Here is a 26,823-nt window from a genome sequence, read left to right as displayed (position 1 = left end):
GTCAAGGCCAGGGGCTAAATGTTTAAGCACGCAGGTATCGCAGATCCAGAACACTGGGAACCAGTCGAGAGCCAGCAACGACAAAAAAAGAAAAGAAACAAGCAAACGAAACCAGCAATCCTAACCGGAGGCTTACTCACATGGCGGATCAGCAACCGTCACAGTGCGACGCGGCAATCGGGAGCAGGCGCGCGCGCACAGGGAGAGGGCTATATGCGGGGAGGATGCAGGGGGTTTGGTGGTTGAGAGCAGGCCGCGGAGAACGGAGGGCAGCTGGTTCGCGACAGGCAAGTAGCTGGCTGGGTGGAGGCAGGGTTGGGCTGCAGGTTACGGTGGCGCCATGCGGCCTGGATAATAAACAGGAGAGACCAAGGCGAATAAATTGGGGCGGACGAAAAGGAGGGAGCACAGATGCGCGCTTGGCGACGCAGGGTAACGGTGTCGAGGGCGGCGGGCGTTTGGGGCGCGGAGAGCGCGGAGGGTATCGGCCACGGGAGGGTGCAGGAGGAGGGCCAGGCCGCGTGCGGGTGTTGGTGGAGGGGCCCTCTGCAGGCGGGCAGCGGGCGTCGCGGCGGTCGACGCACCGGGGGGAGGGATGGGAGCACCGGCGGTGATAGTGGTGTGACGGGGGCGTGTGCTACAGCGAGAGAGAGAGAGAGAGAGAGAGAGAGAGAGAGCGGGCGCGCAACGACCAAGGCCGGGCGTTGTTCACCGAGAAAGCCTTCGGGCTCCCACGCGCATCCCTTGCGGGCGGCCGACGATCTGCGAGATTTTCTGCGCGTCTGGGCGGGCTCGGGGTCGGGGGTGTCACGGACGGCAAGGCACGACGACGACGGGAGTAGTTGTAAGAAGAGACGAGCGGTGCCTGGCGGTCATTCATCAGTCATCGTGGGTGGGTGTAGGGAGTCGAGCTCGGCTGTATGCGCGGCGGGGAGAGAGGGAGGGCAGGAAGAGGAGGAGGAGGAGGAGAAGGAGGAGGAGGACAGTGCAGCAGCTGGTCGGAGAGCGGGCGAAGGATTATTGAAACGGCGGCGAGCAGGGCAGGGCAGGCAGAGCAAGCAAGCAAGCAGAGAGCTGAGCGGAGTTGGGGGATGGGTAGTCAACGCACCTTTGGAGGAGGAGTGGGTGGTAGCGGGCAGCGAGTGGTGATGCGAGAGGGAGGGAGGGAAGAGAGAGTGTGTGAGTGTGTGTGTGGTGATGCCAACCTAAAAAAATAAAAATAAAAAAAAGACAGGGTGGCGGCGCGCAGGACCAGCACACAGACACGACGGGCGAGCGAGAGAGAAAAAGAGCGAGAGCGAGAGAGAGCGAGAGAGATAGCGAGAGAGACAGCGAGAGAGAGTAGCGTCTGAGCGCGAGGATAGACAGACAGGGGCCGGGGCTGGCTTCGAGAAGGCCGCTGGAAGGCCCGGCGGGCGTGAAACAGGCCGCCGTGGTTAGTTAGTCAACGGCCTTACGCTTGGCATCCTTCGCGATCCTGGCCGCCGTGCAGCGAAGGAGCGCTGCGACGGTAACTACATAAGAGCATCATTAGTACGGAGTAGTTAGTTACTGGACTGCTGTTACTACTAGGAAGCCTTCTAGAAACCTCATTTCGGGCGGCCCATGTTTCACCTCTCCGATCCACGCGCTGCTGCACCGACCAGCCTCAGCCCCCGATCTTACTCTTCTTCTTCTTCTTCTTCCTTGATAATAATAATAATAATATAACTAACCATCGGCCGCCATGCGCCACGCCCGTCACGCCACCAAGCTGCCCAAGGTCCATTCTCCTTCTTCGATTCTGATTCCGCACCCTGCCAAGCACTCTCAGCGTGGACCGGTGCGTGAGGCTGCCGTTCTTCTTATTCTTCTTATTCTTCTTGTGCCATCCTTTGGGAATCGATTTCGCCCGTTCCTTCGCCCGATACTATTCTTATATCGCTTCAACGTGCACCGCCTGCCAACCAGCCAGAGTGGCTACGGAGTACATCCGGCGTATTCCACGCCCGTGGGGTCGCCTTGTGCGCCGTGAGACCGCTAACTAGTAACTAACCAACTAACTAGTCTTTGTCTGCCGTGCGCGCGACGTCGCCCGACGATCGACCGTTACATACATAGTTAGAAAACGACACAAAGCGACGGCCTGTTATTATACAAAGCCCTGTTTCCGCCCGCCAGGAAACGGGCCTGCCATGCACATACATACATACTTAGAGTTACCCCATGCTCCCTAAACGCGTCTTTGTTCGTTTTTTTTAACCTCGATGGAACATCATCCTCCCTGGCCCCCTTCCAGACCAAAAGAGAGGAGGATTTCGTTCTCGACGCGTCTCCTCCCCCTGCTAGTGAGAGTTCGCCGGGCCCGCCCCACGGCCTGAGTTCAATTCTTCCCCCAGCAGTCTAGCGGAACTAGTTCACTATCCGGCCCTGCGCCGAGTGGAGCAACGCGGCATCGTCGCGCAGCTCCAGGAATAATAATAATAATGCTAATATACTCCGTAATATAGTCAAGAAAAGGGGGGCAGTCGGCATACATGAATATTGATTTCCCCATCAGAGCGTACGTAATGAGAGGAAGGTATGTAGTTAGTCGACTAGTTATAGATATCTAGTTAGATAATAATAACCCAGGCCAAGTCTAAGAAGACTCAGGAAAAAAAAAAGAAAGACAAAAAGGAAAGAAAAAAATTCAATAATGCACAGGACAGGCTGCGTTCTGAACTCCTCGACAGCGTCCCCCTGTCCGCTTTTTTTTCCCAGCAGGCCGGCCGGGGAGGGGAAGGGGGGGGGGGCGGGCGACGGACGGGCCAGAGGGAGGAGGGTGAGCGAGACGACGACGGAGTATTTTGACTAGCTAGGTATTTACGGAGTACATACTAGACTACCGGCCAGGAAACAGCCAGAGCTTCAAGGCCGCCGCGTCTTCTGGCCGCCTTCTAGAAACCAGGGCCAACCATGCCCGCGAAAAGAGCCCGGTTCCACCGTGCGCCGCGCCGCCCCTTTAATTTGCGTGCACTACAACAACCACCACAACAACAGAATAATAACAATAATACGGGCGAAAACGAGAGTTGTTGTTGCTCCCCCCGGTTTGCGTGTTTCATCGTGTTCTACGACGAAAGACGAAAAGCAGAAAAGTAACTAATAAAAAAAGGAGGCATGCCGCCCTCTCTGGGCTGTCCCAGGCCGGCGGGTATCACCCCGTCGGTTTCGACCATGCAGCGAATGAATACGGAGTATTTATTAACTGTTAGACACGGAGAAGAAGAAAAAACAATGCCCCATCCTGCTGGTCGGTATGGAACGCCAAACGCACCCAAAACGCCGGACGGGGCCAGTCATGGCAGAGAGCACCACTAGATATGTACACCCAAAACGCTCGTGAGGAACCAATCAGCAAAAAAAAGAAAAGGAATCAAAACCCAATGTTTGGATATTAGGGAGCCCCCCCCCCCCGCTCAGAGCGAGCCGCCGGTCATGCTCTGACCACGGGCGGGAGCCACGAGCCGAGACGGCTTTGCCGCGCCCGCCGGCAGCCGCGTCGACAGAATGCCAAAGCGCAGAATGACCTCGGCCAGCGTGACGATGATGGAGATGAAGATCAGGACGATGATGATCCACGTCTGGCCTATAAGGAAGATCAACTTAGTATACGGAAAAAGGGAAGGGGGACCACCACACTTACGCGACATCTTGTTGTCGGCAATGGAGTCGGACAGGATCTCGATCAGGTCGAGGAAGACGCGGCAGCGCTCGTTCAGCACCTGGATGCGCGGCTTGATCTCCAGGTACTCGCGCACCGCCGTGTACAGCGGGTGCAGCGTCGGCTCGCTGTCCCAGAAGAAGTTGGGCACGTCGAGCATGTTCGACGCTAGATCGTAGTCAGCAGTAGTCATGATAGATAGGATCTCGGACGACGCACAGAGATTCACCTCCACGCGGCTCTTGAACAGCTTCCCCATGATGCGAAAGACCTCCTCGCGCTGCATGCCCAGGTGGCCCGTCAGCGCCAGGCGGCGCGGCACGTCCTTGGCCTCGGCCATCTGCTTGGCCATGACCTCCTCGAAGAAGCTGAGCTTGGTGCTCTGCGCGATGCCGTGGCTGATGGCGAGCTTGATCATGTGGTCGCCGCTGCGCAGCGTGATCATGTCGTTGTACACGCGCGGCCGCGAGATGCGCGTCGAGTACTCGAAGTGGAACTCCTCCGTCTCGAAGTCCGCCTCCGCCAGCCCGTTGGTCGACAGCGGCATCGGCAGCCCGTCCTGGCTGCACGCGAACGCCAGGTCCGCCAGCACGTCGATCTCCTGCCGCTCGCTGAAGTTCCAGAACACCACCACCCCGTAGCTGAACACGAACATCTCCGCGAACGACAGCGCGTTGGGCGGGATGCTGGCCGCCCGCGCGCGCCCGTGGCCCCCGCCGTCGTCCGCCCGCTCGCGTTTGTCGAAATCGTACAGCTGCTCTCGGCCAGACGGGCGGTCGTGGTGATGGCCATATGTCTCGCCCTCGCGCTTCTGGCTCTCTTTTCCTGCCGCTGCGTCATGATGGCCGTGGTCGTGATGGTGGTGGTGGTGGTGGTCTTGCACCGAATGCTCGTCCTGCTCCGCATAGTACTCGTCATGGTAGTCCCTCTGCTCGTTCCGCGCAATCTCCTCGTCCAGCACCACCTTACCCTCGGCGCTGCGGATGATGGGGCTGCTGCGGATGCGATAGCCCTCGCGGCCCGGCAGCAGCGGCAGGTGGTAGGCCGTGTACAGGCAGTCGTCGTAGAGCTTGGTGCGCGCGTCGTGCGACGCCTTGACGAACGCCGCCGTCAGGCTCATCTTGTAGCCCTGCGCCGTGCAGTACGCCGTCACGCGCGGCAGCTTCTCCGCCCGCCGCGCCTTGGGCAGCCGCTCCGCATAGCTCTTCGCCTGCTCGGGTGCCACCCGCCGCCGCCGCTGCGCCTCCTCCTCCGCCAGCAGCGGCGCCAGCTCGTTATCCACCGCGAAGTCCCAGCTGCGCAGCTTGCGCTCCGCGCTCACCCGCCGGAACTTCTCCTCCGCCGTCTCGCCCGTGGCCACGCCGCCAATCAGTTCCCCTTGTCGAGTCGCAGCCGCGCCCGCCGGCGCCGGAAACACCCCCCCCTCATCCCCCACCACCCCCCCCTCCTCCTCCTCTTCTTCTTCTTCTTCCTCCCCTCCGTCTTCAGTCCCCTCCTCTATCACCGTCTCCGGCAACAGCACCAACTTCTCACTAATCTTCGTCGAGCGCGGCGGGAGATGCGGCAGCGCCGCCAGCCGCCCCGCCGACCGCGGCCTACCAGCATCCCCGGCTCTCCCACCGACTCCAGCACCAACACCGCCACCACTACCACCGCTAGTGATTACAGCTGTGCTGCTGGCACCACCGCCGCCGCCGCCTGCCGCCGCGGCCGCGGCCGCAGCAACGGCGCTGATTCTCGTGGCGCGCGGGCGGGCGCGACCGGGCGGCGGGTGGCGCTGCTGCATGGACGGCATGTCGGACGCGTACTGCAGGACGTTGTCGACGGTGATGAAGCGCGCGGCGGGGTTGGGCAGGGCATGCGGGTTGCGGCGGTTGCGTTGGAGGTCGCGCGAATCGGTGACCTAGGGGTGGGAGGTCAGAAAGAGGGGGTGGATAAGACAAGGAAGATGGCTGTGGCTTACAAGGACAGTCGGGTTCCGTTTTCCCATCTCACTGCCTCCCTTGGGAGCGACCATTGGGAAAGTGTTGCGTGGTGGAGTTTGTTGTCTTTGAAATTGGCTGAAAAAGAAGGTTGCTTCGCCCCAAGAGGTTTTATTTTGGGCTTAGGGATGATGTCAACAAAATTAAATTTCGGATGAGAAGAAAAAACTAACAGATAAACAAGCAGAGAACTACTCAGAAACAGCCTCCTCACACACAAAGGCCTCCACTCAGCCTTCTCCTCGCCAGCGTTGAGGACAAGTGGCGCATCGTTTCGGCGCGCGAGGTTGCGGCTCCCCTCCCCCCAAAGCTGCAGGCTGGGCCGAAAGCGAGTTAGGGTCTTGGCGCGCCCGAGCTCTGTCCAGCACGCCGGGGCCGGTCCAGGAATATTATAAGGCCTGTTAAGCATACGTCCGAAAGCATGGGGTGCAGGATTGGGTTTTTAAAGGCTAGGAGGTAGTAGTGTATTATTTATTATTAGGATCATCGACGCAAAGGTCTTGGGAGATTGCAATTTCGGGCAATATTTAATATGCTCCGGCACATGTCACATATGGCATGATTTAGCTATCTGGTAAGGGGGGTTGACAGGGTAGTAGGTAGGTAGTCTCTTCTATCTTGCATCTTCTCCTTTTCAACATGGCATGCATGAAATTGCCATTATTATTTTGCACATTCAGAAACAAATAGGGAAATTAAAGAGCTGAGTATAACATGATGGAACAGGCTAATAACAACAAGAGACTTTGAAACACCAAATACAACCGCCAGATGAATGAACGAACATAGACCTTATTGCAGGATGGGGCATATATGTCATGAAATAGAAAGTGTATGGGTATTGTTTTGTTAAAAAAAACCAAATAGCCAAACCATTCATAAATCTCTTTTTTATTATATTTTTATTTTTATTTTTGTTTCAGTATGCAGAGGAAAAGAGCGAAAAAAAAAAAAAAAGACAGACAAATAAAAGGGGGAGGAGGGGGGGAAAGAAATCCTATCTCAATCTGCGATCTTCATCCCAAATCTCCTGTTTCATCTTCTCCAACCGATCATGCTGTCGCTCCAGCTTCAGCAGCTGGTGCTCCGGCGGCGCCGGGTGATTGGACAGGTCTTCATGTAATTGGCGGTACTTGGCGTAAAACTGCTTGAACTGCTGGGACTTTTCGCGGAGCCGCTGGCGCAGCAGCGCGATGCTCGTGGGCGGAGTCCGGTTGCCCGACGTGCAGTCGCTGCTGGACACCGTCGACGGCCGCCGCCGCTTGTGCTGCTGCTGCTGTAGGTCCGGGGTGCTGCCGGCGTGTCTGATCCCAAGGCCAACGCCGCCGCCGCCGTTGCGGATGGTCGTGGTAATCTCCGGGTCGTTTTCGGCTTTGCGCTTGAGGGACGCGGTCCGCTGGGCTGGCTTGGCGGCATTCGACATCGCGGGCTTGGCGCCCGCAGTGGCTCTTTGCCGGGGGTGCTGGAGCATGAGTGGAGACGACGAGCTGGACGACTGGTTGGTGCTGGACGGTCGGCTTCCGCTGTCTATATCGGATGCGTTGGTGGGCGGTGAGGAGCCCAGTGGTGACCGCTTCTGTGGCGACCGATTATTCGCTTGTTGCCATGTTTTCGACGCCTGCGATTTGGGTATTGGGCCATTTTCTGAGACCTTGGGTGTCATCGCGGGCGATTTCAACGCAGCAGACGGCTTACGCTGCTGAATGGCAGGAGACTTCTGACTGGCTTTCACATTGTTGGGTGACTTGGTGCGTGTAGGTTTAGAGTCGGCCATCTCAGCATCGTCATCAGAATCGACCACAAACTCGGCCGATTTGAACTTCGCATCCGATTTGGCGGCATTTTTCTTGTCAGGAGCCTTCTCCGTCTTTTTCGTAACTTTCCCTGCAATAGTAGTAGTACCCTTTGGTTTTGGAGCCGCTGCTCTTTTAGCCGTAGCGGCGGGCTTTTTCTTCAGACCGGATGGGCCGGGCTTCTTATTGGCAGCGGTATCAGCATCTGCTGGCGTGTTAGGAGTCGCCACGCCGTTCATCGGAACATCAGATTCATTTCCAGTGCCGGACTCTTCTTTGGTCTCATCTGGAGATGGCTGGACGTGGATACGGGGAGTGACGCTCTTCGGCGGAGGACAGGTGCGGAGGTTCAGACGAGACAGAACTTTGCCTTTGCCTCTCTCGTTCTTAGGAAGTAGCATCTGCCATAGTTTGTCCTGCTTGGAGAGCCTCATCCGATCGAAAGCAGAGATGGCATTGTCAATGGCCTCCTGGCGCTCGTCATCGGACGGATAAGGGAAGCTCCAGATGTCCAGGTCCTTGTAGACCTTGTCTCGGAGGTCGTATTTCTCTCTGTTCAATCGATTCTCGGTCCCGTATCTGCGGACCAGGGTGAGGCAGTCTTCCTGGGACGAGCGTGTCTTCTGGGCGAGGAACTTGACAGAGACCGGCCTGACGGCGAGCAGGTGAAGTAACGGCGTTCGTAAAGCTTCTAATCTGACTTTATCCTTACTCTGGGATACCGACGCAGACGTGGGCGTGAGGGCCGGCGACTGGGCGGCCAGGAAGGCGGGGCTGGCCGGAGAGGACCGACTGGCAGCGTTCTTGAAGAACTTCTCCTTTTCGATATCGGCCTTGCTGGTCGACATGCGAGCCAGGCTGGCGGCTTCTCTGCCGGTGGCAGTGCGGTTGTCGCCGGCTCGCAAGGCCCTCATCTGGTCGGCGGTGATGACGGGGGTCTTCTTGGATTCCTTGCCATGGCGAAAGGCACTGAGACTCTGCTCCAGGTTGGCCAGGGCATCGTCGGTCGCTGCGGTGGCTTCCTTCGCTCGCTGGACCTCCAGGCTGTGGCTGAAGATGCCGGAGAAGTAAAGGTTCTCTCGGGCGTCGAGCGACGAGAGGTAGAGCTCGGAGCGGTGGTTCTCGGGGTAGGCGTAGATGGGCTGGGCCTGGGCGCCCCAGAAGAGCGAGGGCTGTTTGCCCAGACGCACTCGAGCATTCTGGTCGTTCCGCAGGCTATCGAGCAGGTCATCGAGGGTATTCTGGGCGAGGTTCAGGCGTAGCACCTGGGCTGGTCTCTGGGGGGAGTCGGGCGGGCTGTCGGGTCGGAGGAGGCTCAGGCCGGCGTCGGGCACGGCGAGGGAGGTCATGGTAGGAAGGAGAGCGAGGAGAGCAGAGGATTAGGATGGGTAGAGGGTAGATAGCTGCAGATCAGCTAGGCAGAGGGCAGTGGGCGAGGAGGGTGGGCGCCGGGTAGGACGGGAGACTCGAGAGGAGGAGTAGGAGGGAGGGCGGTCATTGCGGGAGGGACGGCATGGTGGGAAGAAGGCAAGGCGATGGCAGAAGAGAGACAAAGAGTAGAAGGATGAAAGAGGAGGGAAAAAAAAAAAAAGAGAGAGAGAGAGAGAGAGAGAGAAAGGTGTGTGGTGAGGGAGAGAGTGCGTGAGTGGGAGGATGGGCGAGAGCGGATGTTTGGGATGCGCCAAAGGGCTGTATGGAATCATCCGCTAAGTGGTTAAGGGCAGGGATGGCCGACACCCATGCAGGCCGCGACGGCGACGTGCCTCTGGAGCGTGAGACCGGCACACGATTACTACGACTGCTATTGCTGCTGGAATTACTCTACTGCTACTGTTGCTGCTGGTGGTCTTGTCGCTGGTCCGAGACCAGTGCCGAACACTGCGGTGGTCCTGGGTTTGTTTCGAGTGTTTGTGTCCGAAGGGATTGCTGGCGGAGGCCTGGAGGAACGCAAAGGAAGCAGCGGCGGCGGTGGGGGGGGGGGGAAGCCAGCAATCGTTAGCTTCCGTGGGATCTTCTGCCCCCCTCAGCTCGTATTATCATGGGACGATGGTTATTATTATTATTGTCGTGCTGGAGAGCGGCGACCGACATGTCAGAATCGACTGGGCGGCACGATGACGGGCGTGTGTTTGTTTGGCCTGGCGGTGGGGGAGAGCGCAGGTCACTAGGCCTAGCGTGCCGCCCGGCCAGCTCGCCGGCGCTGCCCAGCACAACACACGCACGCCCGTACGCACGTCGGCAGGAGCGCAGTGCTGAGTAAATGAAACGGACGCAGTTTGCGAGTTCGTCAGGGCTGCGGGATCCGTTGGCTGCGGCAGCAAGCAGTGCAGTGCAGTGCAGGGCACGGCAAGGCAGGGCTTTGCAGGGGGGGGAGAGGAGGGTGACGGGCGATCCTTCACGACCAACGATCAGCAGCGGGCGCAGCGCAGTCGAAACACACAGATGTTTTGGAGCGAGCCACGGCGGCGGCGGGCTGAAACTGCGTGTCTCTGGCCGTGTTTCCACGGCGGCTGGCGACGCAGTGGGCTTCCGGGGCTGTTCTGCAGCGTTAGACTTCCGGCCCAACCGACGCCGGCCCCGACGAGTGGAGCGCGCGCGCGCGGCGGGCGTCCCGCCACCTGGACGGACGCACCGCCGGCTATACCGTCCAGCTGCCCGTGCAACAACACCGCAGCGCGCGCGCGGTCACCGCGGTGTGTCTATCCCGCGTCCACCGCCGTCCACGTGGCGCGCGCCGGGGCGGGCGCGACGGCTGGCCGTATACGTACACGGGCCGTGCAGCCCGTGCAGACCGTCCAGCCTGGCCAGCGTGCCCAGCGGCAGGATCGCGCGGCACCGCCAACAGCAGCGACGGCAAGGGCAGGTTCCTCACGCGTTCTAGAAAGCCCCCGATCGACATGCACGCTGGCTCGCGCACTCGCAGGGCCTCTCTCACTACGGAGTAGTCAGTAGTAGTTAGTAGTTAGTCTCCCGCCGCGTCGATCGCCTGCACGCCCAACGTCACCTGCCGCGACTGCGCTCCCCCCGTCCGGCCCTGCAGCTGCTTCTGGAACGGCGACGGCCCCGCCGCCTGACGTTCCAGCGCAGGCTCCACCTACTCTGGCTCCTCGCTCGGCGGCGTCTTGGAGAGAGGGATCATGATGGCCCCTCCCGCCCCCGGCTCCCAGGAGCCAGTGTCCTGCTCGGTGGCCCGGTGTAAATTAAATAATAAATTACTCCGTATTGCCAGCCAGAAAGGAGCACCGTGGACCTCGCCCACTGCGAGCCTGCGATCTCCGATCGAACACGACCCAACTCGCTGGGAATCTGTCTACGACCAGGTTCGCACCCCCCTTCCTCCCGCTCCCCATCACCGCCTGGCCACCACGTCCCGCGAATGCCCGGCCTACCAGCCCCTCGAGCGATACCCGATCGCTGCCGCGAGCCCTCCTTGGCGGGTATGTCTTTAACCACGCCATCCCGCCGTCGGCCTTCGACTCGCGATCTTGGGTCGCACGGCTATAAACTATGTCCTATGATTAGCATGCTTTCTTGCTGGCGGTCCGGGGACCCAGTCTAAGCCGCCAACCCCCACGCTTGCCCATGTCTTTTTTTCTTCCCGGGGTTCTCCTCCAAAGCCCGGTGAAGAAAACAAAAAATAACATAAAGAATAATTAATGCCTTGTCCTGGTATCGCCCGATGTGATAGCTTCGTCAGCCTAGAACAACCCGAGGCTTGTCCCCGGCCTGCTTACACACCAGGGAGTCAGCATGTCGTGCTTCCGGGCTCGTCTTGTTATTCTTTATGACGCCGTGCGGAGTACAGGTACACATGCTGCCCTACCTGGGCGAGAGGCGGAGAGACCACATGACGGATGTACGCTGTATGCACATCCGACATATCTCTCCGACCTTGCAGTTCCTCCGCATAGCAACTCGTCACGACTACATACATCTGTAGACCATTCCAGGAGTCTGGTATCGCTGCACGTTAAAGTGGCAAGCCACACACCTCCAATGCAAAGTACTCCTGCCCGTAGCTTGCTTGGACCGGCTTCCCGACCCGCGCGCTGTGCCAGATCCAGCTGTTGCTCAGAGGCAAAGCAAAAGAAAAAACAAAAGAAAAAAAAGGAACGAACAGTCGTTCTCGACCACTAATAATAATAAATATGACCTGTCGCTTCCCATCAGGAAAATCCTGGAAGTTTCAACGCCCGTGCTTGATTCCTATGACAGCAGACCCGCGGTTCCGATCCCGGTTCACAAGCCGCCTTTCAAGACTTCGGGTCGCTTCTGGGGGAAGTGTCTTTTGGAACTTCGTGACCCCCCACTAGTTCCTCCCTATGCCAGCTTGGCTAGCTGCACACCAGCTGGATATCAAGCACGTCGACAGGGTGGTTTTGCCACTTATATCGCCGTCCATTCCAACATTTCTGATATTTCTCCCGGAGACTCCCAAGACCTATTGGTGGTTCCTCGTACTCATCCAATGGACTCATATTTCTTCTTCTCATGTAGGCTCATTATTGAGTGCTCTGAATTTACTCAAGATCAAGTAAATTTAAATTAGTTGTATGCCTTAATTCATACAATCTCTATCCACGGGCACCAGGGCCATGCTCTGCGACGGCTCCGATATATAGTATTACAGTCACTATATTAAGGATAATCGATCTATTCATTTCGATAGGAAACTATCATAAATACTTCATCAATCAACCTTTGTTCGGGAGCTTGGTTCTTTCCAGGCTTTATTGTCTTTCTGGCTTTGATGTCTTCAAGGATCTAGGGATACTTGGAGGGCAGCATGGGGCCTCACAGACCCTCCCCCTCACAGGACCAGGCCCCCAAGGTAGATATATATACTCTATTCCTTTTAATGAGCTAATACTACTCGGTCGTTCCAAGCATGCTATTATTTCACCTTGATAGTTACCGTCACTCGGCATTTATAATGCCGTACTATTTGCTTCATAGCAGTATTGCCATTCAATCAGGGTGGCATTTGGAGAAGCCCATGTGAATACGACATGTCTGTCTCTCTTCTTCCTCAACAAGATGTCGTTGATTGATGCTTTTGCCTGCTTAGGCTCGAATCGCTCGGTCTTACTGCAGCTGTCCTCGTTTAACATCTGGACTACGGCGGGATTGAAGAATTGAGTGTCATGATTAATGGAGCCGTCTCTGGTAAGAAATTCTTTATTCATACTAATGAAGATGATTGAGCAATTTTTATGTTTCAATAGACCTCTGGTCACTGATGTCACTCTCAAATCATGGCAGGCTGCAGGTGACTGACATTATCTGTATGCTCGAGCAAGAATCATCTCAGATTGATGGTGATATTTTTGAGAACAAACTCAGTATGGGTAAGACTGGTGAATCTCTGAGTTTAATATCACTCACAACCAAACCACTATGATACTATTGGTTCCGGTGGTACTTCCAATCCATACCAACAAAACCTGAGAAAAGACTAGAATCCAGCTTCTTCAATTCTTCCAAAATCTGGACCCCAACGACTGAAAAACCAGCAAAACTGTTGTGCTGAGGTCCTATTCAACATGGAACAAACAGCGATTCCCCAAAGGCAGATAATTATTGAAGCACAGATACTCACATATAGAACAAGAATGATAGACTGTGGCATGAATCAAATTCAACTTGCAGAATATGCAAAATTACATTCTACTCTTGTGAAAAACCTGAAATCTGACAGGATGCACACCAGCAATGCCACCACCGCAGCAACTGCTGAAGAGATAGGTGGGCGCTTTGACAAGAGTCTGTATTGTCATCTTCATTAGACATTACTGTGTCCTCGACTCCCGGAGTCCTGGACTGAAGCAGTCTTTTCTCAACATCAACTTTCCCGCGGAAGATAAATAGAGCTTCAACCCAAGAAGTTAGGACGTCATCCAAAAGCCTCCTCCTAAGCAAGAGCAAGATATTCTTGATCCAAACCTGCCTCAATAAGAGCATGGCTTCCTCGGATAGAACTAGGGTCTAACAACAACTCCTCCCCGTCATTGTCCAGCGCCCGGCACCTTCTGGGACATTCTCTAATTATCATCCCCGTAACCCACTAGAAAAGGCCACCGGGGTCCTTAACGCCACAGGTTATCGGCCTCAGCCCGTGATCTCGCCAATGCCCATCGCCCGTCCCAAGACACGCGCGGGTGGCCGGCCCCGCAATTTTACTTCGTCAGCCGCCCAGGTTTAGTTAGCCGCACTATTGACCACTCAGAGGCCGATCTGCATCATATAAGCCCACCTCCGTACACGCCGCGCTTGCGAACTTGGATGTGGATTGCAATGTTAGACGCCCATATTATCCTATTTGCCTTCTTCGCGCCGGACTTCTTCTCGCGGATCAACTCCATATTATTTCAAGACTAGTTACCTTCCTTTCAGCCATGGATCTACTAGCCAGTTGGCAGTACAGTTCCACATTTTGCGGAATCTTAGATTGGGTCTACCATGATGGCATTGTTTGCTTGTACGCAAAGCGGCGAGCTGTTACTCTATGCCAGCTTGATAACATCCATCAGTATCACTCAGCAGCTCATTACCTAGTTAGTTGCCTCACTTGAAACATACCGCACTTCGTGAGCTGGGCGTTGAAACCACCTAGCTTGAAAGCCGGTTTTTCTCCACGCTCGACAGTAGGCTCCATAATCTTTCAAGGAACAGACCTGCATATGGAGAAGTCTGCCAGGTGATACGGTGTCGTGATGCTGGAACTAATCATTCCGACCAGAACAACCAAATGGCATACTGGGGGCCGGTTTCCACACTCTTTCTACAACTTGCGATCCTTCGTCGGGGCCATTTCCCCAAAATGTATATAGTTACCGCGAATTTAACCTTATCTTAGTAGGCAGGTGCCCGGAAAGTAAGGAGTATCGCGCTGTTCTGTTGCTAGCTCTCCATTCTACCGGCCTTCATTCGACCAGCCGCATAAGACGCGGTTAAAGGCCTTCCTACCATCACAAATCAAGCTCTGCCAGAGGTGGCCAGATATTATCCTTCATGTGCCCGAAAGGCGCAGCAGGGTTGACTTTATCCCATGTTTTTAGAGATCGGCGTCCTGACGTCTTGCCGGTCGCCCATCCAATCTGGCGATCCGTTCCCTGCACTCAAGCTGCGACAGATCATCTCGGCCAAAATATTATTGCTGGCGCCTATGTAGCTGAATCCACCCAGGTGCGAGAAAAACTAGCCAAGATTTCTAGACAGCCATGGACGTAGAGGAAGCGGGACGATGATGGATCCGGTGGTGTTTTAGAAAGGCTGCGCGGGAAACGATAGGCAAGATGGGTTGCTTCCGGTTTTAAAAAAAGTTCCGGTCAATATGTACGCGTTTTAGAATTGAGTGGCAGTAACGTAACTAATAGGTTTTGATGAAATTTGAGGCTTTGATTCTGTGAGTCGCCTAGCAAAACACTAAACCTAGTGTAGAATAGTGTGGCTTCTTCGAATAATTCCCGAGAACCTCCCAGCGAACTCCACACCTCCCAAGCTTTCCATGTTGAACGCAACAGTTTCGCCATGATTTCGGGTAGGTAACCAAGATCTTTCATTTCCTTGATTCGCATTTATCCGATTAGCTCGCTATCGTCGTCTGAGCTCTATCCTCCATTTGATGAACATGCAACTTCCATGATGAAGTTATGACAGTAAGCTGACTGCTCTAGAAGATGCAGATGTAGAAGTGCTAGAAGCCATTGCTAAAAATGGCACAATGGATTAGTAGGTCTTGACATTGCCGGCACCCTGATCCGTCTTTGCTGATCGCTCGTTGAAGTGAAAAATGGCCCGCGCTCCTCGAACCCTTCCTTGAACAACTGCGACATGTATGGACCTCCTAAGCCGCCAGATAAATTCAGCAGACTGATTCGCGGCAATATAGATTGCCCACACCGAGTTTCCAACTCTGAGAGTCCGATCTAACTCCATCGATACCGTCCCCCTAAACACCCAGTCCGCATACGCATCGCAAGACCCAAATTCACAGGCAAATAGCAATAAAGAAAATGCTCCTCCGTCGCAAACCCAACTTCAGTCACCACATGCCCGACTACCTGTTCCTTCTTTCTCGCCTGAGTCTAGCATACGGGTACCAGATTCCCAGTCCCAGACTAGCCATGATGACACCCCATTACCCGTCCCTCTAGAAGTTATGCTTGCTTCTATCGAATCAACACTAAGACGCGATTTCTCACTGAGACCTCCACATACGATCCAACGACTTGTTGAACTTGTTCTACGCCCTACGAGGCATTATAAAACACTGCCCGCTTACCTTCGTGCTGTGGATAGGGTGGTGTCGGTATCTAGCGGGGCTGATGTATTCCCCCTCTCATTCACCACACCTCATAATTTAATGGTTGATAACCAGTTGTCGAATGGCATAAATGGCGTGACGAGCTTTTCTCTATTTGGCGATAGCTCACTTGGAAGCGATGAATCTCTTGGAGGTGCTCTACTCACTCCGATCCCATGGCTGAACAGTGCAATGTCTGCTCATGCTGGCGAGGGTCTAATGTTTCACCACCCTGGAAACGGGCCTTTGCTTCACCATGGAGGTATCTTCCAGGAGCAACATCGCCCTCTGGAGACGCCAATCCATGCCACGGATACAGAAGACCCTGCTAGCGATGAAACAACTCCACATGCGCGTGGACCTCCCATGGTGGGCGTGGGAGATATAGGCCTACAAGATGGAAAAGATGTGGAAATGGCACTGCTGACGAGCGGGCCCGACGTCTCCTCCCAGGAACCGCTATTGCCCCAGGAGACACAACAGGACAAAGGCGATGAAAACGCTGGCCAGGAAGGGGACACTAACGGCAGGGCTGCAGCAGATGATACATCCGTAGCCTTGGAGGCGCAAAATAGCGCGCCCTCTGCTCAAGTAACAGATACTATAATACAGGAAGGGGGTGGCACTGAAAACGAGGACAATGAAATAACTAATATCGGCGCATGAGATGTGCTAGTAAAATCTTTTCGTGCTATGACGCGCTGTAATTGTGGCTTTCTTTGGATTTCTGGGCGAATGATCTAGGTTTCTTTTAGTTAGTTATCTGTGGGAGGAGTTCTGTAGCCTGGGCGGTAGAATATGCTGCATTTGAAACGAAACACTGCTACAAAGACGCCTACGACCCCAATACGATCCCATTTGTTAACTATATTTAGCGACTTCATGCATGTTTGCTATTGACGGGTTTGTCGTTAAAATTAGCCACCATTCCGTCACATGATACCGTGTTTAAACGTCGCGTCAGGCTGACAGGCAACTACGTCGTTATTATTAAACTAGTTCAACCTCTCCCTCCACGCTATGATAGAGACAGCCTCGTAGCCACTTCTTCCAACGCGGATTGACGCAATCTAGTAGCAGAAATGTCAGTATCCCCCAGTTTTTAGGGTTGCTGTATTGACCGGGCTTGAATTTTAGGTGTAAGCTCTAATTGGACCTGGTCTCGAAGATGATTCTGGACATTAACCACAAAAATCACTCTAGCGAAGATCGACAAGCTCTCAATCCTGGGGTATGCAACTAGAACTATTGCAGTATATTTTGTTTATTTGTTCTTAACATAATCTGCTGCACAGCGTCCGCTCCTTTGATAATACTCGAAGCGAGACTATCCAGTTCCACACTCCCTTAACACTGATTGTCGGATACAATGGATCAGGCAAGACTGTACGTATGAAATGGACAGATATAGCCGACTCCGTTACTAATTTGCCATCAGACGATCATTGAATGTCTTAAATATGCTACGACGGGCGACCTTCCGCCCAATAGCAAAGGTGGCGCTTTTATACATGACCCAAAGGTATAGCTTGAGCTATGTTGGCAAACTATTGAGATGACTTTATGCTAAGATATCAAACGCTTAGCTATGCGGTGCGAAGGAAGTTTTGGCTCAGGTGAAACTGGCCTTCAAAGCAACTTCCAATGCAAAGATGGTCGTCACGCGAAGCCTACAACTAACAGTGAAGAAATCGACCCGCGAGCAAAAGACCCTGGAAGGCCAGTTACTAATGGTGAAAGATGGCGAAAGAACTGCCATTTCCTCTCGAGTAGCCGAGCTAGACCAGATTATGCCACAATATCTCGGAGTTTCAAAGGCAATCCTGGATAATGTCATATTTTGCCATCAGGACGAGAGTCTCTGGCCAATGAGTGAACCGTCTGTGCTTAAAAAGAAATTCGATGAAATATTCGAAGCACAGAAGTACACAAAAGCCATTGATAACATTGGCGCTTTGCGAAAGAAGCAAAATGAGGAACTTGCTAAATACAAGATCATAGAACAATATGCTCGAGAGGATAAGGACAAAGCCGATAAGGTAGGGAAACCTTTCAATTATTGCTAGTCACGTTTACTGATTCGTCGCAGGCGGAGAAAAGATCAATTGTCCTCCAGGAGGCAATAGAAAAACTTCGTACTGAAAGTCATGATCTTTCTAATCAAATGAGACGGGCCGCAGAATTGGCAGATAAAGCTTGGAAGGAGTCCGAAAGTTTTGCCGAAGTCCTTGGTGCTTTAGAAGGGAAGCGTATTGAAGCCAAAAGCATTCAAACCAGCATCTTCAATCTTAAGCAGCATCTTGTTGAAGTTGACGAGTCGGAGGAATGGCTCGAATCATCCCTAGAGCAATTCGAGTCTCGACAGGAAGAGTACCGAGAACAGGAAGATACGTTCAAGGAGAAGTACTTGGAGCTGAAAGAAAATATTGAAGGTAATAGACGCCGGCTGGGCCTGAAGCAAGCTGAGCTTGGTAAGCATGAAAATGATAAAGCTCAGTTTGAACGACAGATGGAAAGACGCGGCAAACTTATAAGAGATATCGCCCGCCAAAACAATCTTCGTGGATTCGAAGGTAGCCTGAACGATACTGAGATCAATGACTTTCAGCAACGAATCCAAAGGCTTTCTAAAGACAAAAATCAAGCTCTAGATAGAGCGAAGAGAGACACACAGACAGAAACACGAGAAGCACAGGGTATAATAAATCAACTAGGCCAACGAAAATCTGCTCTCCAAGAGGCTAAAAATGCTGCCAGACGGCAGATATCACAAAATGATAAAGAGGCTGATTCCTGCCAGAAGCGCCTTAACGAAATTAATGTTGACGAGGGAAAAGTGACGCTTCTCGAGTCCAAAGTACGGGAAACGGAGCAAGACTTACAAAAAGCTAAAGAGAACGCGAACAACTCCTCCTGGGACAAGGATCTTCAGGCTAAAAATGCAGAACTCCGCTCGCTAGAGGAAGAGGCGTCAGCTTTGAATACAGAGTTGATAGAAAACACCAGGAAAGCTGGTGATCTTGCTCGCCTTGACCACCTGAAAAAGGAGCTTAAGGATAGAGAACGGAGCTTGGAAACGATGACAGGTGCCCATGGCGACAGGATATCACAGCTCATTGGTTCAACTTGGAGTCTTTCAAGCATCGAACAAGAGTATGATTCAGTCCTGAATAACTCTTCTTCAGCCTTAATCAAGGCAGAGCGTGAGCGAGATGCCACCAGCAGGGAGCTAGAGTATGTTGATATCACGCTAAAGAATGCCCGAAAATCTCTTCAGCAACATAGGCAAGAATTAAATGACTGCATTGAAAAAATCCATGAGGCAATAGATGGCGATCCGGAAGAATACTTAGATGTTGTCAAGCAAAGGCAAGAACAGCTTGATTTGGCCAGAAAAGATATGGACCAATATGCAGGTCTCGGAGAGTATCTTAGCAAGTGTCTTGACGCAGCACAGGATAAGAAAGTCTGCCGTACATGTGGTCGTGGTTTCAGGACAGAAAAAGAAGCCAATGAATTCGAAGCTAAACTTAGGGCTTTGGTGAAGAAGGCAACGATGAATGCAGATGACGAAAGCATTCATCTATTGGAAGAGGCTCTAGAGACGGCAAGGAATTCAAGTACATTCTACGATACGTGGGGACGTCTTTCCAATACAACGATCCCCGAAACCGAGAAAGAAATCACCAACCTTGAGTCACAACGGGAGCAATTCCTAGCAAAAGCCGAGGAGCATGATGTGATAGTAAGCCAGAACAGTGAATCTAAGAGGGATATCGAGTCTTTATCGAAGATCATTACCACCGTCGTTAAATATTATGCTGAAATTAAAACTCTAAAAACCCAAATCCAAACCCTCTCTATAAAGCAGCAAGAGTCAGGGGCCTCGAGAACGCTAGAGGACATTCAGGATACGCTGGCAACGATTGGAGAAGAATGCCGTGAGTTAAAGAGGGTGATCAACAAAACTACAAACGAAAAGGAGCAATCTAGATCTGAAATTACTCGGCTAGAACTTCATCTTCGTGATGTACGCAGCGAGTTCAATGATGCCAAGTTCCACCTAGAAAAAAAAGCCTCCATCGAGGCTCGACTGGAAGAATACCGCAGCCTTAACGCAAAACAGCGTGATGATATGGAAAAGGTGGATCGGGATATTGAGGACCTTATCCCAGAGATGTCAAAAGCCCAAGCTAAGTATGACGACATTAGTTTGCGTAGTGAACAGAAAGAGCGGACACTACAGCAAGAGGTTTCAAGCTTGAATGATTCAGTGCATCAACTTGATCTTGCCAACGAAGAGATTATTGCGTATAACGATAGAGGCGGTCACCACCAGCTTCAGCGAAGCGAGCGAGAGGTGCAAAATATTACGACGGAAATTGATCAGCTGGAGGGAGAACAAGGAGCCCTCACACGGCAACTGAATGCCATTTCGGCTCGTCTGAAGGATAGTGAGAATACAAAACGCCAATATTCGGATAACCTTAGATACAGACGGGAAATGAAGAGTCTTGAGGAGGTGAAAGCAGAAATCTCGAGATTAGAAGCTCAGAATGCCGATGTCGATCGGGATCGTTTCAGGCAGGAGTCAGATCAGCGCACACGGGAGTATAACAGCCTCTCTGCCAGGCAGGCTAGCAAGATGGGCGAGATGAAATCAAAAGATGATCAGCTTATGCAACTTTTAGCTGATTGGAATACAGACTACAAGGATGCAGCCATCAAATTTAAAGAGGCTCACATCAAAGTTGAGACCACAAAGGCTGCAGTGGACGACCTTGGAAGATACGGCGGTGCTCTAGACAAAGCTATTATGAAGTACCACAGTCTGAAGATGGAGGCAATCAATAACATTATTGAAGAGCTTTGGCAAAAAACGTATCGAGGCACGGATGTTGACACCATTCTCATCCGCTCCGACAACGAAAACCCAAAAAGCAAGCGTTCTTACAATTATCGCGTGGTTATGGTAAAGCAAGATGCCGAAATGGACATGCGAGGGCGATGCAGCGCTGGCCAGAGAGTTCTTGCCAGTATCATCATCCGCCTGGCACTAGCAGAATGCTTTGGCCTAAACTGTGGGCTAATTGCACTTGATGAGCCGACAACTAATCTGGACCGTGATAACATCCGTTCTCTAGCAGAGTCGTTACATGATATTATCCGGGCAAGGCAGCAACAGGCGAATTTTCAGTTGATCGTAATCACTCACGATGAAGAATTCTTACGAAACATGCAGTGTGGGGATTTCAGCGATTACTATTATCGAGTCTCTAGGAATGAAAGGCAGAAATCCATTATTGAACGGCAGTCTATTGTTCAGGTAAGTGACTTTTACTTATGCTATACATTTTTACTAATTGTGTTACTCTTAGGTGATGTGAAATTGACGACTAGATGACTACCTTGTATTGGGTACTCCGTACATATATGCATATTGCGATTGCCTTAATTGGGCTTCGATGGATGTTTTGGTCTACCGGCGTTGTAACAACATCTTTGGAAAAATTATATTACGAATAAAATGAGGATCCAACATCAGATTTTAGTGCGAGGCACTGGACATCTAGGCTGTACTTCGTGCCATAGGATATTTTAGAATAATGGTTGGCAATCCATCGAGAATGAAATATTGCGTAGAGAACTTCATAATCTCCCATATTAAGATTCGGATTTGAAACGATAAGAGACACCCGGTAGGTTATTCTGCCGCCTCCTCCATTTCCTCGTCCTCCACAAGCGGCACAAATCTAAAATCCACAAAACTTACGGTCCCTGTTGTAGTCGTTTCTAAGTTCCGAGTTGCTCTAGCTTGTGCCTCGCGACTAGTCATATTCTCGCCTAGTTCGATCATAAACTGCATGCTCAACACACCTTGATTGTCACCACGGATGCTAACTTTGCTTGATATGGCCATGGCACGTAACGCTTTTCGGACAAGTGCAAACCGATAACTCTGGCGGACGCGAGATTTTGGAGGAGGCGGGCTCACCAGAAACGTCTCTGCAACAGCGGGGGCAAGTTTTCCCCGTTTAGGAGGTTTAGAGCTGCCATCGTCGTTGAAGGACTTGTATGTCGAGTCGGCAAAGTCATCCGACTCTTTGTCGATAGAGAATTCCACGGCCGATTCGCCAAAAGGCCCTCCTGATGCAGAAAAAGCAAAATAAGGAGCAGCTTTTGAAGAAGCAGAAAGCGTCAAAACGGTAGGATCGGTTGAATCTAGTTCCGTAATCGCATTGTGTAGCCAAAGGGACCTCATAATTATCTTAAAGACGATGGCATCACGCTGAAGGGGGATTTCTACATCTTCTGTGGAAGATGTAAATGTCGGATCATCAGGCTCGTACGTAGTGAGTTCACATGTGGTGGTGACGCCAGCTTCTGCGAGAGTAATACATAACGGAGATCCGGGCCTGACGTATGTGATAGTGCATGTGCGGTCGAGATGCAGGGCAGATGCTGAAAATGCATTGGAATTCAGCACGGGATTTGAGGGATGGGCGGAGTCGGTCAAGCCGAAAATTTGAAGGGTCTCGATCAAAGCGGTGAGAGAAACGAGGAATCGGGGGTATGATGAAGTGTTAGATAAATCATCTTCGGCACTAATCTGACTGGGGATAGCCGTGTCGTCTGGCTTAAAGGAGAAGCTTGTGAATAGAGACTTGTCTAAAAAAGCGAGTCCTTGCATGACCCTCCCGTCTTCTGCAGAGAATCGGATCCCTTGCGGAGTAATTTGAATTGCAGCCTTTGAGGCAAATCCGATACATCGTAATATGACATAAAGATGATGGGTGAAATTAGAAACGGCAGAGAAAATCGGTGTGGCACTTGAGTCCATAGTTGCCATCAATGGAGAAAAGAAAACCGTTCCTCAACCGGGCTGTTCTTTGAAATAGCGCAAATAAGAAAGACGATATTTGTACATAAGAAATTCCGACGGATGAAAGGTGGGAAAACCAGTAGGTTTATACATATACACCGACAGCACAGATCATGAAGACGGCTCCAAATCTAAAGGAAGTCAGAGGACGCTACTTAGAAGGTATGGTACCAAAGCTCTCACCCAAATGCAAGAGATGCAGGCACACCACACAATGCAACGTTTGACAGAGACCGATCTACCACTGTTAGTAGAAGCTTTTGCGGCCAATACGGCATTACTTACTCAGGCCAAAGAAGCCAGTGAGCAGGATACCTGTGAGAAAATTTAGCAGGATATTCAGAAAATATTCAATCCAACATGTCTATTCTAACCTGCAACCAGGAGTGTGGATGCAACGAAGAATTGGCTGTCCTTCGAAATCACAGGATAGACGTGGTTCGCAGATGCTGCAACCCAAACCTCTTCAAGAGACATTGGAGTTGATGAAAGATGCTAAAGTACTAAGGTATGAAAATAAGGGGATTTGCAGTCTGGAGTGTAATTGTCTGGCGAACAAGACCCGACAAGAACGCACGATTTGTGGAGTGATGTGAAGCTCTCTCGTCGCGTCGCAAAGTCCAGGTGTTCAGATGGCGCGGTTAGAGTTCGGCTAGCGGGTTAACGTATCCCAATGTCAGCCTGCAGGTTGGCGGGTCGGGAATACTATCATCCGGCGTACTCTCGACATCATCGCTTCTACCGTGATGAGCTGGGTCACAGACCAATGATTGCGTTTGAGGGTGATTCGATGCAGGATGTCGCCGACGGTAGTTGACAGTAGGCTAAATGCTGCCTCAAAATGATATTATTGTGGAAACATTGACTTTCCCAGGAATAAAGCGCAAAGCGTCCGACGAGCCTACCCCGGAGTCGAAGCAGAAGATAAAGAGAGCCAGAACAGGATCTCCAGAATCTGAGGCTGGTGTTCGTTACTTTTAAATAGTTGAAAGAATATCTGCTAACATTATGAGTTGAAGGAAAAACCCCCACTCAAGCTTGTACCATATGCGGAGAAGGTATGCCATCATTCGCTCCGACCTGATATCCCTGCTAATATTTCCTATCGCGAAGCCCGCAGTGTTAGAAGAACGGCGCGGTGACATCGAATTTCGTGTTGTTAATAATGACGGTTCGCGGGAAAGCTTTATCATTCTTACGGGACTCAAGTGTATATTTCAAAAGCAGCTCCCTAAAATGCCGAAGGACTATATCGCACGGTTGGTATACGATAGAACACACCTATCTATGGCGATTGTGAAGCATCCATTAGAAGTTGTAGGGTATGAAACTGTGCCATTTCAAAGCTGTCTTTGCGACTTTTGCTGATTGTTGCCACGCAGGGGAATCACATATCGACCCTTTAAGGGAAGAAGGTTCGCTGAAATTGTTTTTTGTGCCATATCTTCCGATCAGCAGGTCAAAGGATACGGTGCTCATCTCATGTCACACCTAAAGGTAGTACTTCTCCATTTCACTGGAGCTTGCAACATAGTTTCACTCTAATCGAAGCCGAATAGGACTATGTGAAAGCCACTTCAGATGTAATGCACTTTCTGACATATGCGGACAATTACGCTATCGGGTATTTCAAGAAACAAGGTTTCACAAAAGAGATCAGCTTAGAGAAAGCAATATGGATGGGCTATATTAAAGATTACGAAGGCGGCACCATTATGCAATGCACAATGATCCCGAAGATTCGGTACCTTGAATCTGGGCGTATGCTTCTGAAACAAAAAGAAGCTGTGCACGCTAAGATACGCGCTTTCAGCAAATCTCACATTGTCCACCCACCCCCAAAAGAGTGGAAGAATGGGCTGTGCAAGATTGACCCATTAAGCATCCCAGCCATCAAAGAATCAGGCTGGTCTCCCGATATGGATGAATTGGCTCGCCAGCCACGGCACGGGCCCAATTACAATCAGCTTCTGCATCTCCTTAATGACATGCAAAACCACAGCGCCGCCTGGCCATTCGCACAGCCGGTGAATAGAGACGAGGTTGCCGACTATTACGAAGTCATCAAAGAACCGATGGATTTGTCGACTATGGAAGAGAAACATGAGAAAGACCTGTACCCGTCACCACAGGACTTCGTAAAAGATGCTATGCTAATCTTTGATAATTGCCGACGGTACAACAATGAGAGCACACCTTACGCTAAAAGTGCGAATAAGTTGGAAAGGTTCATGTGGCAGCAAATAAAGAATATACCGGAGTGGTCGGTAAGAGTTTATCAGACTCCCTATACCCTTTATATACGACTGACTACCCATTTTTCGATAGCATTTGGCTGAGGGGCATTGATTCGGGGATTGGGAATAGCTCGGTATTTTTATAGCGATTCTTAAACGGGGCTAGATTATAGGATAGCGGAGTTCAGGGGCTCTGAAGCAGTATGGTTGAGGTAGAAATTTTGTGTATTTCTTTAAATGCTCTGTCAATATTATACCTGGGCTTTTAAAGCCCCTTTTGCTGGCTCGGACGTGGAACAATAATAATGCGGGTACATGCGTCTGTGCTAGTGAGCTCTCACATCCAAGCAACGCCACAATCGAACTCTCTCTCTCCATCCAGTTTCACTGTTGTATCACGCTTTTACGCTCTTTCAATTCTCTCCAATCCTATGCCAGAAGGCCTTTTTTGACCTTTGCCCTTCATTGAGTGGCATGTCCATCCACTGCTGTTAACAGTTGTTTGTTTTTAGCGCGACTGGACTGTCCAGGAAACATTCTCTCTAGCCGCCACAACAGGCTGAAAATTCACCCTTTAATCTGTCTCTCATACTATGTTTTGAATTAGAACAACTGTTGGTTTGTCGACACCACTACCCTCAGCACTTGTATTGCTAGAGAGTCCAAAGCAAGATGGCTTCATCGTCATCTATTCAGGAGGAGGAGCATCGCAACAGACTCCCTACTCTCCTTGAGGTCCTTAGTCGCAGAACGCTCGCGCCTGTTGATCTCTTTTCCTTCTATATTTATATGAGAGACCAACAGTGCTCTGTTGACTACCTAGATTTCTGGTGAGTATCCACAGTGGTCTTCTATACTAATACCAGTGATTAGCTGACATCGGCGCTCGCTTCAATAATAGGCTTGATGTATCACAACACATGTCCCTTTGCCGCCATTATGTTCGCGAACTACGTCGCTCCGTGCTCCTCGAGACCCCCGAACCAGAAAAGTTCGACTCCTCAGACTCCCCAAACCTCGCACCTCCTAATGGTGCTGGCCCTTCGGGACGTGGTTACCCCCCCGGCGACGATTTCGAGGACGACCAGCGCTTGTCGGCCTTTCTAAGATCCGAGGGACGAACATCTATGTATTCAGCGCGAAGCAGTGAGGACTCTGGCCGGTCAGAACGTCGCTTTTCCTCCGTCGATCGGACTCGACGTGTTAGCGATATGTTTCCCCAACATCATCAAAATAACTCGAACGGCTCCCCAGGCCACACTGTTGCGCGACCTGACATTCGTGCTAGTGCTGTGCGCATACTTTACACATACCTACTCCCTGGATCCGAACGAGAAGTTGTTCTCCCCGATACTATTGTTGGGGAAATTGTCCATATGATTGAGCAGGAGGGCAGAGATGACCCTGAAGTTTTTGATACCGCCAAAGATTACGTCTTCCAGGCTATGGAGCGAGATGCCTTCCCTGGCTTCCTACAGGCAAAGGCCTTGGGAAACCTAGTGCCGCCTAGTATCCTAGCTCGGCTTGTCCTTGCTTTGACGAGTTTGGGAGCAGGATTCTGGGCTGCGTTTTATGTTGTTCTAACAGATACTCCACGACGTACAAGATGTTGGGTACGTTCATAGCCTCTTTTTCTCTTCGCGCGAATTTCGAACTCAGAGAACTAACCTGGTATTGTTAGGTGATCCTACCTTTCGTCGTCGGCGCATATTTCTTATCCTCGTATCAATACAGAATCGACCCACTCCTCGCGTTCATCGGCCTCAGCGAATACACTTTTATGAATTGGACTTCAATCCGCGAACCCTATGTTCGATCACTACTTCTCAAACGAGCGTCCGTCTCGCTTGCCTTTGCTACATTTCTTTCTATCGCCCTATGCGTTCTTTTTATTTTCGTCCCTGGGACTCGATTGTAATATCATATTTCTTTTTTCTG

The 26,823-nt window shown here is 51.7% G+C and overlaps 6 protein-coding genes across 6 annotated transcripts; 3 read left to right on the top strand and 3 right to left on the bottom strand.

The window, feature by feature from the left end:
• Positions 1-3,440: 3,440 nt before the first annotated feature.
• On the bottom strand, positions 3,441-5,702 carry sif3 (Sad1-interacting factor 3; the record flags this gene model as incomplete). The annotated part of the gene is made up of 3 exons (XM_049254760.1): positions 3,441-3,610; positions 3,668-5,588; positions 5,649-5,702. The coding sequence occupies 3 exons, from the start codon at positions 5,700-5,702 to the stop codon at positions 3,441-3,443; spliced, it is 2,145 nt and encodes a 714-aa protein (XP_049106277.1).
• A 962-nt stretch (positions 5,703-6,664) lies between these two features.
• LOZ57_005732 (uncharacterized protein) lies at positions 6,665-8,809 on the bottom strand (the record flags this gene model as incomplete). Its single annotated transcript, XM_049254759.1, has 1 exon — positions 6,665-8,809. The coding sequence occupies one exon, from the start codon at positions 8,807-8,809 to the stop codon at positions 6,665-6,667; it is 2,145 nt and encodes a 714-aa protein (XP_049106276.1).
• Positions 8,810-15,175: 6,366 nt separating this feature from the next.
• RAD50_2 (DNA repair protein rad50) lies at positions 15,176-16,431 on the top strand (the record flags this gene model as incomplete). Its single annotated transcript, XM_049254758.1, has 3 exons — positions 15,176-15,195; positions 15,247-15,295; positions 15,352-16,431. 3 exons carry the CDS (start codon positions 15,176-15,178, stop codon positions 16,429-16,431), a joined length of 1,149 nt encoding a protein of 382 aa, XP_049106275.1.
• A 703-nt stretch (positions 16,432-17,134) lies between these two features.
• RAD50_1 (DNA repair protein rad50) lies at positions 17,135-21,152 on the top strand (the record flags this gene model as incomplete). The annotated part of the gene is made up of 5 exons (XM_049254757.1): positions 17,135-17,155; positions 17,204-17,287; positions 17,352-17,804; positions 17,855-21,091; positions 21,144-21,152. The coding sequence occupies 5 exons, from the start codon at positions 17,135-17,137 to the stop codon at positions 21,150-21,152; spliced, it is 3,804 nt and encodes a 1,267-aa protein (XP_049106274.1).
• A 317-nt stretch (positions 21,153-21,469) lies between these two features.
• On the bottom strand, positions 21,470-22,606 carry rad1 (checkpoint clamp complex protein Rad1; the record flags this gene model as incomplete). Its single annotated transcript, XM_049254756.1, has 1 exon — positions 21,470-22,606. The coding sequence occupies one exon, from the start codon at positions 22,604-22,606 to the stop codon at positions 21,470-21,472; it is 1,137 nt and encodes a 378-aa protein (XP_049106273.1).
• Positions 22,607-23,445: 839 nt separating this feature from the next.
• GCN5 (histone acetyltransferase) lies at positions 23,446-26,803 on the top strand (the record flags this gene model as incomplete). The annotated part of the gene is made up of 9 exons (XM_049254755.1): positions 23,446-23,467; positions 23,523-23,614; positions 23,668-23,706; positions 23,762-23,970; positions 24,031-24,145; positions 24,208-24,915; positions 25,543-25,715; positions 25,787-26,498; positions 26,567-26,803. 9 exons carry the CDS (start codon positions 23,446-23,448, stop codon positions 26,801-26,803), a joined length of 2,307 nt encoding a protein of 768 aa, XP_049106272.1.
• Between the last annotated feature and the right edge of the window lie 20 nt (positions 26,804-26,823).

This window comes from Ophidiomyces ophidiicola (genome assembly GCF_022830035.1).
Source record: "Ophidiomyces ophidiicola strain CBS 122913 chromosome Unknown scaffold_31, whole genome shotgun sequence".
Taxonomy (NCBI): domain Eukaryota; kingdom Fungi; phylum Ascomycota; class Eurotiomycetes; order Onygenales; family Onygenaceae; genus Ophidiomyces; species Ophidiomyces ophidiicola.
The sequence above is the reverse complement of the archived record's forward strand: the minus strand, read 5'-3'. Positions and strand labels throughout refer to the sequence as shown.